The 14,161-nt window shown below is 42.2% G+C and overlaps 1 protein-coding gene across 1 annotated transcript in view; it reads right to left on the bottom strand.

Annotated features, from left to right (window-relative positions):
* Window positions 1-12,289, bottom strand: part of ATG7 (autophagy related 7) — a 167,606-nt gene extending 155,317 nt beyond the window's left edge. The window contains exons 1-6 of the mRNA XM_042447472.1: window positions 12,123-12,289; window positions 10,339-10,389; window positions 8,020-8,137; window positions 4,284-4,361; window positions 1,874-1,990; window positions 398-408 (exon numbers count right to left, since the gene is read on the bottom strand). Coding sequence (XP_042303406.1) covers window positions 398-408; window positions 1,874-1,990; window positions 4,284-4,361; window positions 8,020-8,137; window positions 10,339-10,389; window positions 12,123-12,289 — 542 coding nt within the window. The remainder of the gene's footprint in view (window positions 1-397; window positions 409-1,873; window positions 1,991-4,283; window positions 4,362-8,019; window positions 8,138-10,338; window positions 10,390-12,122) is intronic.
* Between the last annotated feature and the right edge of the window lie 1,872 nt (window positions 12,290-14,161).

Genomic DNA, 14,161 nt, shown 5'->3' on the forward strand with positions numbered 1-14,161 from the left:
ATTGCTTTCTGAGACACTCACAATGAGTGAGAGTAAAAGTAGAAGATACTAAAAGAATATAAAAACATAACGTGGATTAAAGAACTACCTCCAATATGGTAGCTCCCCATTTCATTACATACCAGGAGTCAGACCACACAAAAGAAAAAACTGAATGGAAAGATGCCTGCTAGACCGGATAGGGATGGGAAGAAGTCATACAGAGAAACATAAGCTGGAAAGTTCACCTAGGTGAACCATCAGCAGTGAACAACACCCACATCTCCATATCCACATAGGTGTGTTCCATTTGCAAATGGGCTTGCTGGACTAGAGTATCAGTGAACAGTTAGAGTAAATCTGGTTTCTGCTGTCTGCCTCTTAGAGCAGGAGCCTGGTTTTCTTTTCTTACACTTACATTCCATCTTCCTGTGATAAGCCAGACTTAAGACAGCTAAGAATAAGAAACTGCCACATTAAAAAAGATACAGTAAATAATGGTCATAAAATTGGTAAGATATTTCAAAAACACCCTGAAAATCAACAGAATAATGCATGTTAAATGAAATAATTTAATGACTCCATTTGAAAGCAGTTTTATAGGAGTCCTGAAGAACCTATTTTGGTAAATTATTCCATCTTATCCACACTAGCTACACTTTTGCTGGCAAAGAAACTATGAGGAAGGCTTCCAAAGCTGAATAAAGAATTCAAAAGAGTTGAATATGAGTCATAAATCTCTGTAAAATACCATATACATCAGGTGTGGACAAACTGTGACTGAACATGGGCTCCATGCAACCCCTCAGGGCCTCCTTTAAAATATACGGTATTTTCCGGTGTATAAGACGATGGGGCATATAAGACGAACCCCAACTTTTCAAAGAAAATTATAGGCTTTAGCCTATACTCACCGTATAAGGCTACCCCTCCTCCGTGCTGGCGCAGGGCTGCAGGCTTCTCAGGTCTCCGGAGGCCTGAGAGGCCGGCAGCCCCGAGAGCACGCGTGCCGGCTTCTAAAGGGCCTCCAAAGGCCCCTCAGAAGCCGGCGCAAGGCTTCCAGCTTCCCAGGCCTCCAGAGACCTGAGAGGCCGGCGGCCCCAGAGCACGCGCGCTGGCTTCTAAGGGGCCTCCGAAGGCCCCTTCGAAGCTGGCGCGGGGCTGCCGGCTTCCCAGGCCTCCAGAGGCCTGAGAGGCCGGTGGCCCCAGAGCGCACGCGCTGGCTTCTAAGAGGCCTCCAAAGGCCCCTTAGAAGGCGGCACGGGGCTGCCACCTTCCTAGGCCTCCGAAGGCCCCTCAGAAGCTGGTGCAGGGCTGCAGGCTTCTCAGGCCTCCGGGGGCGTGGGAGGCCGGCAGCCCCGAGAGCGTGCGCGCCGGCTTCTCAGGGGCCTCCAAAGGCCCCTCAGAAGCCGGTGCAGGGCTGCAGGCTTCTCAGGCCTCCGGGGGCTTGAGAAGCTGGCAGCCCCGAGAGCGCGCGCGCCGGCTTCTAAGAGGCCTCCGAAGGCCCCTCAAAAAGCGGCGCGAGGCTGCAGGCTTCTCAGGCCTCCGGGGGCCTGAGAAGTTGGCGGCCGAGTGCGCGCACCAGGCGTATAAGACAGCCCCCGACTTTTGACCCAATTGTCAAGGGTCAAAAAGTTGTCTTATACGCCGGAAAATACGGTACTTGTTCTCACAAACTTCCTGGACCAAGTAACTTCTGGTTTTGTAAGGATGAAATAGGTTGGTGAGAAGGAATACCTGGGCAGAAGTATGAGATGCTTTTTAGCATTTTTAAAAAGTCATTAAAAAAAACCAATACAGTGTGGCTCTCTGAAGGCTGACAGTTGGTAGGTGTGAAATCTCTGGAAGTTGCCTGACCCTGATATACAATGAGGATAAATGAAATTAAAAATACCTGAACTGGAGAGAACTTTGTACTTAGGCACACAGGTGGCTGAATCAAAGGGATACCTTCTGGGAGACACAGTGCAGGGTAACAAAACCAATAATAGAAACGATACCTCTTCAGATCCTAAGAGGAAAAATGTATAAATGCATTAGAACATATTCTAGAACATAAGGATTTCTCTGCAAAAAGTAATAGGTTACTATTCCAATCAGTTGTTTACAAAATGTGTAATGTAGAACTACCAACAGCCCTATTTTGGAATTTTTATCAGTAGCCTTCTTTAGGTAGAAAGAAGGAGAAATTGTGCAGAGTTTCTTCTCCTTCATCGCAGGTTTATCCATTTACTTTAGCAAAATCCCAAAGGAATTAGCTTTAAGCCACATACTTTCCAGCCCTTACATACAGTTTCGCATCTTACCTTTAGTCCCTACCATACTGCAGTCCCAAAGGACATCCATCCCACAAGATGACATGAAAATGTGCCTATCAGCATAGCAATGGGGTTATTCATCAAAAAACAGTGGCCCTGCCATGTGCAGCACTGAGGGAGGAAGACAAGGAGGGGCTTTCTCTGAGGTGGCACCCTGACTGTGGAATACAGAGCCTGAATGGTTGCAGGAGAAAGGATGGCTCTTTCTATCGTTTTGGCACAAAATACCAACAAAGTTTTAGTAAATAACTTGGGGTCTAATTGATGTGTTCCAAATTTGCATATGCCTAATGGTGTTAAATTGTTCTAAGCTAATTTTGATTATTTAAACCACTTTCTTGTAATGACTGTTTAATATACCTTTAGTCAGTTTAATTTATTTTTATTGCTGCATATTGATCAAATTGGTTGCACTGATTTTATGGTGTGTTCTCCTGAGAAATCTATAACTAAGGAAGGATATAATTATTTCCACATGGCCCAATGACTGATATGAGGCCCTCCTCTATTCCAGCTGCAACTGACTGGCATCTCAGAGAGAGTAAACACAGCAGAGGTCCACTGTGACTTTGCTACAGCAAGCTGAAAGGAGTTTCTTCTCCACATTCCAACTGCCATTGTTCTGGCTCTGAGGGAGAGAAAAACAGAAAGGCATGGTTTCACAGTGCCCTACAGGTCTAGTCGAAATTCCTCCCTCCATATTTCAACTGCCATTGTTCTGGCTCTAAGAGAGAGAAAAGTGGACAGGCATGGTTTCACAGAGCTTTGGGCCTTAGTTCCTCTAAGGGAACTCCATGTCCTCTCCACGTTCCAGCTGCCATTGCTCTGGCACTGAGGGAGGGAAAAGCAGACAGGCATCATTTCACAGTGCCTTGGACAGTGTTTAGTCAGAATTTCTCCCTCTATGTTCCAACTGCCAATATTCTGGCTCTGAGGGAGAGAAAAGAAAACAGGTATGGTCTTGCAGGGCCTTGGGCCAACATCTAGTTCGAATTCCTCCCTCCATGTCCCTACTGACATTTCTCTGGCTGAGGGAGAGAATTGCTGCCAGGTAAAGCCCCACTGGCTGGTGAGAGCATCTGCCCCACCGCCCCCCCCAATTCCAAATGTCATTGCTCTGGCCTCTGAGGGAGATAAAAGCAGCCAGCAACTGCTGGACATAATCCCTTCTCTCACTGGTATCCCCTTTTCCTTGTGTGTCATGTCTCATTTAGAAAGCTGCTCTGTGAGCCGTTCTGGCTGAATGAAGGGTATAAATACTTTAAATAATTATATAAATGTACATGCTAGAATTTGGGTAGCTGAGGATGCTTTCTCTGAAATTCAGCTGAAAGCACCTGGGATGAAAGAAAAGGACTAAATATCACATATATCTAAAGTGAAAAATTGCCTCTCTGAAATGTCTTTTTCCATATCTTTTCACAGATATACACATCAAGTACACGACTAAGATGGGCATGCTCACATTTGGTGGGGGGTAGGGATTTTTCTTGATAGGAAAAAAATTGTTCTTTAAAAAAGCTTCCATGCTAAATCCCAAGCAGTTTAAAGAACACTAGCTATTTAACAAGTGATTTCAAAGACATCAGTAGAAACTGGCATTCTTAGGGGGAAATGTGTACCCTCATACCCTTCTTAATTTCAGACTATAATTTTATCAAATAGATATTGTTGATGTATTTGGGGTTCTATTCTTCTACAATCACAGATCAAAATCAAATTAAAAATTGCATAAACAATTTTAATCCTTTTTTTCACGCAAAATTGCATGGCATTAATACAATGCCCACTGAAGACTGCGCCAGGGAAAGTAACTTTTGAAACTTAAGCTTTCACAGCAAAACTAAGATTTGAATTGATTTAAATCTAAAGGAGGTCAGATCCATGGTCCATCTGCCAGTTTACACAAGTGTTATGACATAGACTTTGTTTAGAAAAGTGGAATACGTAGGATTTTACATTTGTAAAGAAATGACATTTACTCACCGCAAATGTCAACAGGAGAAATTTGTTCAGTAAAACAGGATTTTCAACAGCATCCCCTGATATTATTGCATCCCATATCTAAGAGTGGAGAAGGAAAAGATCAAGTAGTATACTGGTAAGTCCTTGCTTGGATGCACCAAAATTATAATATTCTACTCTTTACATATTTTATGGACATACAATAGTATGGCTTTCTAATTTGTTTTTATCTTTATTATAAACTGCCCTAAGAAGGTGGTTATAGAACAGCATATACCAGGCATGGCAAACCTATGGCACGCATGCCCGAGGGAGCACTCAGAGCCTTCTTTGTGGGCACATGTGCCGTTGCCCAAGCCAGAGTTCACCAGAGTTTGTTACTAGAAAGCCAAGGGGATGCAACATTTTGTGATAAATAAATGGGTTTTGGGTTGCAGTTTGGGCACTCTGTCTCTAAAAGGTTTGCCATCACTGGCATATACTGTAACAGTTAAATTAATAAATGAAGAGAAAGATTCCTGTAGGCCTGTCATTACCGTGCAGTTCACCTGATTCATACAGTGTACCGTATACACTCGTCTATAAGTCTAAAAAATTATGCCCAAAAATTGACCCCAAAATCCCAGGTCGGCTTATTTACAGTCAGTATGGTAATGTGATAGCAGCTCTTTCAGATTTCCCCATGTGTTAGGGACAGAGTTTCTTTTTCTCTTGAACCAAGCAAAAAGAGTCCTGGGAGATTAATTGCTGTTAAACAAATAAAGTCCGTCTCCCGTCCACACTGGCCGCTGCTATCTGAAGAATGAAGGCTAAAACCAAAGTTGAAATGCTGAAGCAAAAAGCCTCAATTAGAGTCTCTCTTGCTGGGCACACACATAGACACACTGAAGAAGCCTCCAAGTTTTACCTTCAACTTACCCACGGGTCATGGCAAAATCCCTAGTTTTGACCCCAAAACCTGCCCTCGACTACATACTTATCATCAAGTATATATGGTAATTTCTACAACAGAAGTTGTAATATGTGTAACCATAATTCAATAACCAAGAACAAGTCTTGCATACAGATGGCTACTAGCAGCAGTTACAATGTCAGGCTAGGACTGGAAAAACACAGGTTCAAATCCCCATGCATCCAAGGAGATCAGTACCTAAACTTGTGACAGTTAGTCTCTCTGAATTTTATCAACTGATGGGGCTGTGGTGAGGACAAATTGGCGAGAGTAGAGCTATGCTCATCTGCCTGGTTTCCCCAAAAGAAAAACAGTGTGCAAACAAATAGATAAAACAAATACTCATCATTGAAAAACCCTGAAGGAGAGTTCTACAGATACTGTGGACTACCAGAAAGACAAATAAATGGATACTTGAGTAAATCAAGTCTGGATTCTCTCTAGATGCCAAAATGACTAAATTGAGGCTATTGTACATTGGACATATTGTAAGAAAACATGACTCACTACAAAAGACAATAATGCTCAGCATAGTGGGAGGCAGCAGGAAAATGGGAAGACCACATTACAAGTGGATTGACTCAATCAAGGAAGACACTCATTATTATTATTATTATTATTATTATTATTATGCTTTATTTATACAGTGCTGTAGATTTACACAGCGCTGTACATACAAACAATAAAATAGATAAAAGTAAACCTGCCCATGCCATACAATCTAAGAAATAATAGTATAATACACATAAATAATACATAACAATACAGGAAAGGGTTCAATAAAGTAAGGCAGGCAATAAATTAAAAACGTCAAATAACAATGATAGCCACACAATGCCTGGGAACACTTCTCTGAACAGGATGGTCTTCAACTCAGTTTTGAAACTGGTTAAAGAAGTGATGATTCGTGCTCATGGGGGAAGGAGATTCCAGGAGTGAGGGGCAGCAAATGAAAGGGGATGAAACGTCTGAAGGACCTGTACGGATCTTTTAATATCAGGGTCCTGGCAATCTCTCATTCATACAGTTGCCTGAATTTGAAACCAATTTGATTAATAATTAACACCAAAAATCTTGAATACTGTTGCAAGTCATAGTAAACAACTGATTGGGATGGACAAGAGCAGGAGCTTAGAAGGGCAGTTTCAAACTAAAACCCAAACAAAAAAGGAATTGATCAGAAGTCTACTACTAGTTTCAGGGAAAAAAAGTTGTTTATTTAACATTACAGTGGGGAAGTCACCTAATTCAGAAGGTGAATTGCTTCTCTTAAGGATTTCCAGAAGAACCAATTCATGCTTTTTGGCAGAACAAGGGTAGGTCAGGGGATCTGGAGGGACCAGGGGCCACAAAAATCACCCTGAAGGTCTTCATGACCACACTTTGCCCACCCTTACTTGTACCTTAACAAATCAGGCATCTCAAATTTGACCACATCACACGTGTCTTGAATGCCACACAGATTGTCTACTGCCTCCCAATGTTCAAAGTACTTCACATTTATTACCCAGTCATAATCCTTACAGTAAGGTAAGTCAGCTCTTAGATCGTCCATATTGTAAATGGGGAACCAAAAGTAAGCCAAATCAAGTCTTTTCCTCTGGATCAGTCATGTGTCATTGCAAGCAATACATCATACAGAAATACAGAATGGCAGCTTGCCTCAAGTCACCATGTGAGTTACTTGCAGAAGCAAGAAACTGAACCAGGAATTCCTGATTCATAGATCAAATTCCTAGCTCTCAGTTTCGACACACAACTGGAACCATAAAGAGAAGTGGATCACATGGTTTCTTACAAGATTTGGAAGGCATCTGTTTTTATTTTAAGCAGCCAACTACATATAGTACCAAGCATAGAGAACAGAATGTACATATGCCAGAAATTAAGACAACGGACTATTCCATGTCCTAAACCTTGCTGTCTTTGTACATTTGAACTGAGCCGTTCATTTTTGAACAATGTATTCATTAAAATGCAGAGACTACACTTGAACATTACCTGAGATGAAGGCAAGCTCTTTCATCTCTCTGTACTGAAAGCAAAGAAGAATGCTTTACATTTGATATTATACCAGCCACAAACAAGTTCCAAGGCCAGAGCTATTGTGGACATAATTACAGGAAAAATGTAATAGTCATTCTTCAACTAGTATAAGAATTCTCGGCACTCCCTTCCTAGAAAGCTACAAATGTCAAGAACACTTAAGAAAAATCGTATTTAAACCACATTACAGCAGAGAGGTTAGCATCCACTAAATGCTTAATATATACACAAGGTCTTTTTAGAAATAATGGATAGAATACATAATGAAGTACTTGGTGTTTTTTTAAAGTACATGACAGCACTATGTCTGCCACAAAAGAGGGCATAATTAAATCATCATAGTTATTTATATATTTACTTAGGATGGCACATACTATTCTTCAGGCAACAGATTTAAAAAATACAGCAAACAAACAAGATTCAAACATATGCAAGCTATTTGCCTTGAGGTTTCTCACATGAGCCTCCTCATTTCATCTATTTGCTTTTTCCCTGGATAGTAAAGAAACTGGCCACTCAAAACAATAACAAAATGTTGTTGTTTTTTAAAATGGAAATATGATACCAGAGTTACTCAAACCGGATTTCCTAAAACAAGCTTAGTGAATCAAATGCCAAAGCCAGCAGACCCTTAAAAAGTTTCACTGAATTCAGTAGGATCTACTTTAAAATAAGCATGTAAATGGTGGCATTGTAAATGACTTCTGAAAGCAGGAAAACTTCTGAATTTCTGTGAATGGATTCCCATTGTCATCTCACCTCAATTGCTGCTTGATCAAGAAGAAATTTCTTATCACAGGATTTGAACGATTCCAAAGTATTTGTGTTATAGAGCATTCCAAGAGCAGGACAGCAGTGTGCTGGTGTTGGGGCATTCCTGAGGAACAAAAAGAATATTGCCATCTAAAACCTGTTATGGTGTTAAATTAGAATTCTTGCTTCTCTGCACAATCCCTCTCCTGCAAACCCTCCGCACATTTCCTCTCCCTACCCCCAAAATTGAAAAAAAGCTGTCAAAAGCATCCATGCTTCCAGAAATTAGCTGCACAAACGCTACCTTTGAGGGACAAAAGAATGCTGGATAAAATGGCTAATCTGTAACAGTAAAAGGGAGTGTGTGTTTGTGGCAACCATAATACAGGATTGGGCAGATACATCAATTTTTGACAGCAATGGTTTTGATTGTCATCCAAGTTGCACTGTCAAGCTTCAAACTGAAAGTCTAAATAGGAAACTTCCTAAAAGCAAATAAATAAATAAATGGGGGGGGGGGGCTGCCATTACTCAAAGGAAAATAATTCTCAAATGGTTACAAAACAGAAGAGGGCTTTTTGAGCACTGCTGCTAAGATTTTCAAGGTGGGAGAAAAGGCAGGAAAACAGGAAAAGGTAAGACAGTGTTGCTTCCATTCCTGAGGAGAGAGCATAAAGAAAAAAGAGAGGTATTGCTGACAAGATTTCTGACATTAAATAAGGATAGGGATAGTGTGGCTTCTTTTTGCAGTATAGCTACAGGTCTGGGCAGCACCAGGTACACTTCTGGTAGTAAGGAAATAGGTGGATAGAAAGGACAGAAGCCTAAATAAGGCACATCCCGAGAGGCAGAATCTAATCCTCAACCACGTGCACTATCAATTTACCTGATATCACAGACTGAAAATCACTCTCTTTTCCTGTAATAAAAATGTATTTTTGCTAAGGTAACTCAATGGGAATATCCTCATTAATATGTGATATAACTGTTTAAAGTTATAGATCTGTCAGGGGTGCTTTGATTATGAGTTCCTACATGGCAGGGGGTTGGACTGGATGGCCCTTATGGTCTTTTCCAGCTCTAGGATTCTATGACAGATAATCATGATCATGATTTATTTTCATATTTTATACAAAGTAGATTCTTGCTGGAACATGGAAATATGTGTGTGGTACTTCCTCCTCCCATTTTGCACTCATGAACTCCTCCTTCACTTTCCATCAACATGCTGCAAAGAAGTGTTTTTGTGTTGACATATGGATTATCATTTCTGCTACTACTGCAATCAACAGGTTAGTCTCTGAATTTGCTGCCCAAACATATTTTGGACTAATCCCAACCCTTTTAACTCTGAGTAGATAATCCCAAATAGATATTTTCTTAACTACAGTCGCCATTCAAAGAGGTTGTTTTGGGAATACTTTGCTGATAGTTCTTTAGTGTGGAATGACGTTCTTTTGATTCTGCAAAAGAAACAAAAGCCACATATCCTCCTAGGGAACTTTAAGTAATGTTTTTAAAGCTTGTTCTTCTGTGTATTATTTATGAATATCATACATGAGTAGGTGGGATAGTATTACATGCTCTTTTATTTAATCCTATGGATTTTTTAAATTCTGTTCTCTGTGTACTTATTTTTAATATTGTTTTACATGAGTTCTGTATAACTGGACAGCAGCATCTAATAGTCAAAAGAGTCCCAAATGCAAGATGGTATACTGATCCCTATCAACATACCAGTTCCAATCCTCCTCCTCTCCACCAAGAGCAGGTACTCTGTAAAGCCAGTTAGTTGCTCACTGACACCAATCAACCACTAAATACACTGCATTAAAATAGGACTATTTAACATAAAATCCTGCCAAGAAAGCATATACCCTCAGAGATTAATTTTTTTATCTCAGTTGGAAGACATAAATGGAGAGTCATGGCAAAGGTTTTTTTTTTTAATCAAACAAAACAACAACAACAACAACAACAACAGACAGACAGATTAAAATGAGTAAGCACTCCTTCAGTATGTGGGTCCCACCATGGACAGGTCCTGCTACAAACTGGGTGAGGAGGATGGCAGCTCATTCTGCAACATTGGGACGAGGCATCCAACCCACTGGGAGCATAGTATTGCAATGCCACAGCCACGGATGGATCCCATTCACCCATTATACAGCTTTGCAAGTTCAAATACACACTGTGACATTTACAGTTTTAAAGACCTGTGCACCTTTTACACATTACTATGAAGCGACATGCCAATGAAACCCATGGTCATATCCATGCCAACTTACTAAGATACATACTCGACAACTTCTCATAAATTATTACATATCAAAAGCACTGAATTCGAGAGTAGCGAGCTGGCATACCAGCAGACTCCTGAAAGAAAGGGGGGGGGGAGGGAACAGTTTTGGAAAGAACAGGTAATACCTAGATGATTCCTCTAGATATTGTAAGCAACCATGTTAATAAGCTGTTACACCAGTTCTGACATATCCTATAAAATTATATTATGACTAAGCAATCCAGATCCTTTCTCGTGTGGTGCTTTCACAACTGGTTACCAAATTTCATAGCAGTAATAAATATTTCCTCATTCTGTATAACACAAAAACTCCTCTGGGATGGTGTGTCTGTAGTCTTTCTTTCTGAGGGCCAGTGTTGGGCTGTGGACACCTTCCCCATGTACAGCCAGGATGAGGAAAAATTGTTGCAGAAGAACTAGCTTTCTGCCCACACCCAGTGGCTCTTTTGATCTAAAATATGCCAAGCTCCAATAACTACAGATATGGTGGAATAATTTGTATTCATTATTTGGGCTATTAATATACCAGTCTTTAGTCTACTGAACCATTTCCAAAGATTCAGTTTAAGAACAACAGACTTTGGTAGTGAGACATTTGTGCATCTGTGCAGTTATGATAATGATGATGATGATGCCTTGTTTTGTTTAACATAAGTCCTTCTGCCTTTGTTTATTACGCTGCTATTGTGAGCCAGACACGTGTAGTGGTTTGTATGTTGGACTCGGGGAATCCCCATTCACCATGTAAACCGACTGGGTGACAGTAGGCCAGTCACACGTTATCTCAGCCACAGAGGAAAGCCAAGGCAACCTCTTTCCAGGGTAAACCCTGTGATAGCAAGGCAAACCTAAGTTGGAACTACTTGAAAAAGCAGCAGCCAACAGTGCAAAAAAGTTGCAGCATAAGCTTCATTGGTTATTAACCAGCTGGGTCCAATCTCAACCCACGGTAACCCTGTGGGTGAGACTCTCCCAAGACTCCTTATCCTCCACTACGTTTGCTTAGTTCCTGCAAAGCCATTCCATGGCCTCCTTAATATCATCCATCTAGCATGAGGCCTTCTTCCTCTCTTTCTGTTTCCCTCCACCTTTCCTCGCATTATTGTCCTTTCCAAGGAGCCTCCTTCTCACAATGAGCCTGAAGTACACAGCCTCGGTTTGTCATGGCTTCCAGGGAGGATTGTGGCTTCATCTGTCTGGGCCCATTTGTTTGTCTGTCCTGAGTACTGAGAGCAGAGCGTTCTATGAAGTTAGTACACTTCTTTCAGTGATGGTGAGATCATAGAGGGTATCAGGGTTTTGTAGTTTTAATTGTGTTTTTGCTTGAATTGTGTTTTATATGTTATACGTATACTGTCTAGGTGGGGAGGGTAAAGTGTTTTTTCCAATTTATTTTTACTTTGTAACGCCTGGATTGGTTTGCCAGAGGGCGGTATACAAATAATATTATTATATTATTATTTATTATTAGTATTATTATATTCCAGGCATTAGTCTGAAAGGTGCACATTTGTCAGTGTGGGAGGTACTGCTTGTAATCAGTGGAGTCCTCCTTCTTTGGAGCAAGCTGGATGGCCATCTGTCACTCACAGGGGATGCTTTGACGGGGAGTTCCTGCAGGCAGGAGGGGGGTGGACTGGATCAGGGCCCTTTTAGGGTCTCTTCCAACTCTGTGATCATGACTTCTAGCATTGAGCCAGGGAAGTTATAGCGGTCTCAAAGTGGATCACTCTTGCTGCGTGTGGGATGCAGCCTTGGTCCTCATTGAAGAGGAATTGGGGCGAGAAGGAGGGAGGAGGGATCTCACCTTGGAGTAGTACCCTCGGATGGCTTTGGGGCTCTCGTCGAGCTTGTACTCGTTGAGGCTTCTTCTGGGTCAGTTCGTGCCAGAAGCCGGCGTCCAAGGCGCTGCTGAAGGCACGAACTGCAGCCTTGGGGCTGCCCCTTCGGCCGGGCTCCCTGGCTGCTGGCCATCTCCTTCACGCTCTCTCTCTCTCAGGCTCTCTCAGCCACGAAGGGCGCTTCCGCGTCGTCGCAGAACTCAGCGCCAGGGCTCAAACAGCTGCTGCTGGCTCGGCGTGCCGCTGCCAGGGAGCGGGAAGGGCTTCCGTGACGCGTAATCAAGGCGACGGTGAAGCCGTTCCCTGCTACTGGCAAGGCGCAAGGCATGATGGGAAGCCCTCCTCCGCTCCTTGTTAGTCCCTTCCCTCTCTCAGCAGCATTGCAGTTTGTATGGCTGGGTATCAGAGTGGAGGCTGCTGCTGGAGTGAGTGCGCGGTTTGCAAAAGGGACCTTGCAGAGAGAGAGAAGAGAGAGGAGGCACTGGTCGCCCAAGAGTGCGTCTTTAAAATGCAGTCATTTAGTTATTTAGAATTTACTTATTTGAAATAAAAGTAGTATTTTTATATATATATATATATAGTTATATATACCTATCGTATATATATATCTGCTTAATATCTATCATATAATAATAGATTATATAGAACATTATGTAAGAGTCACTTTTGACATAACCTTCTCTATCTTATATCTATTTCTCATCTTCTTTTTTGGACTTAACTCTTATACTCCTACTCTTATTATTTACTCACACTATTCCATTTATTCCTATTATATCTCTTCTATTCCTCTCTATAGTCATCTTATCATTCTAATATGTCTTTGCCTATTCTTCTCCTTTTTTCTATAGGTAACTTATAGTCTTCTTCATTTTATTAGCTCTTTAACCTCTATCTGTATCTCTTCTCTCTACTTTTCTATAGCTTATGCTTCAGTCTCTTCCTTCGCTATACTCTCTCATACCTCTATATTGTTGTTGTTGTTGTTGTTTTGCTTCTTGTGTTGGACTTCCGCTCCCCGCCGATCCGCTGTTTGGCCCATATGGCTGAGGCTTCTGGGCTGAAGTCCCATCTTCTCTAAAGGCACCAGTTTGGGACCTGCTGGTGTAGACGCACCCTTTGAGACCAGCTGAAGGAGGCGTTGGCAGCATGCGCTTTGCGTATGCTTGACCCCTGCTTCCTCAGCTCAGTTTTCCAGCACTGTCCTCATCTGCCGCCTTGAGTCCCTGTTTTGGGGAGAAAGGGAGGGATATAGAAATCACGTCTAATACTCCATTTCGCCTTCCATTGTTCTACCTTTTGCAGAAACACGCAGCGGGTTGCTTTCTACAGTCTCTAGTGTTTCCGAGCTTTTATCTTGCTCTTCCTCCTGACTCCTCCATTTTAGTGCACTAGCTAGACAGCTGGCTTTACATTTCTATGAGTGTTTTCGCTTTATTTGGGCATGTCCTACATTTTTTCTGGTGTCCTCCATTTGAGCCTTGGGGGTGCGTTGTTAACCGTCGTCTCTGCAGCCACAGGTATGTGCGTTCAATCCCAGCCAGGTGCTCCGGGTCCACTCAGCCTTCCATCCTTTGTAGGTTGGTAAAAGGAGTTTACAGATTGTAAACGCGTGCAGTGGTTCTCAAACTTTGGTCCTCCAGGCATTTTGACCTTCAGCTCCCATAATTCCTGATTTTTGGCCAAACTGGCTAGGCTTCTGGGGGTTAAAGTCCAAAACACCTGGAGGACCAAGGTCTGGAACACTGGGCTTAGGTCCAAAACACACTGCAGAATAATCCAGTTTGAGACCTTTAACTGCCCTGGCTCATTGTTAGGATCCTGGGAACGGTAGTTCTTGTGGCCCCAAAGGTCTTGAAGACAAGGCTCAATGTTCACTAAGGGCCCAAACGTACAGGCCAAATAAAGCTGCTTTGGGTCACTTTGGAGGTATGCTGTTTAAATTGCTGCATGGTCCCTTAAGAGGCTGGAAGCTGTGCCAAAGCCACACCAGTCCCAAGAACTG

The sequence above is a fragment of the Sceloporus undulatus genome, chromosome 2 (genome assembly GCF_019175285.1).
Source record: "Sceloporus undulatus isolate JIND9_A2432 ecotype Alabama chromosome 2, SceUnd_v1.1, whole genome shotgun sequence".
Taxonomy (NCBI): Eukaryota; Metazoa; Chordata; class Lepidosauria; order Squamata; family Phrynosomatidae; genus Sceloporus; species Sceloporus undulatus.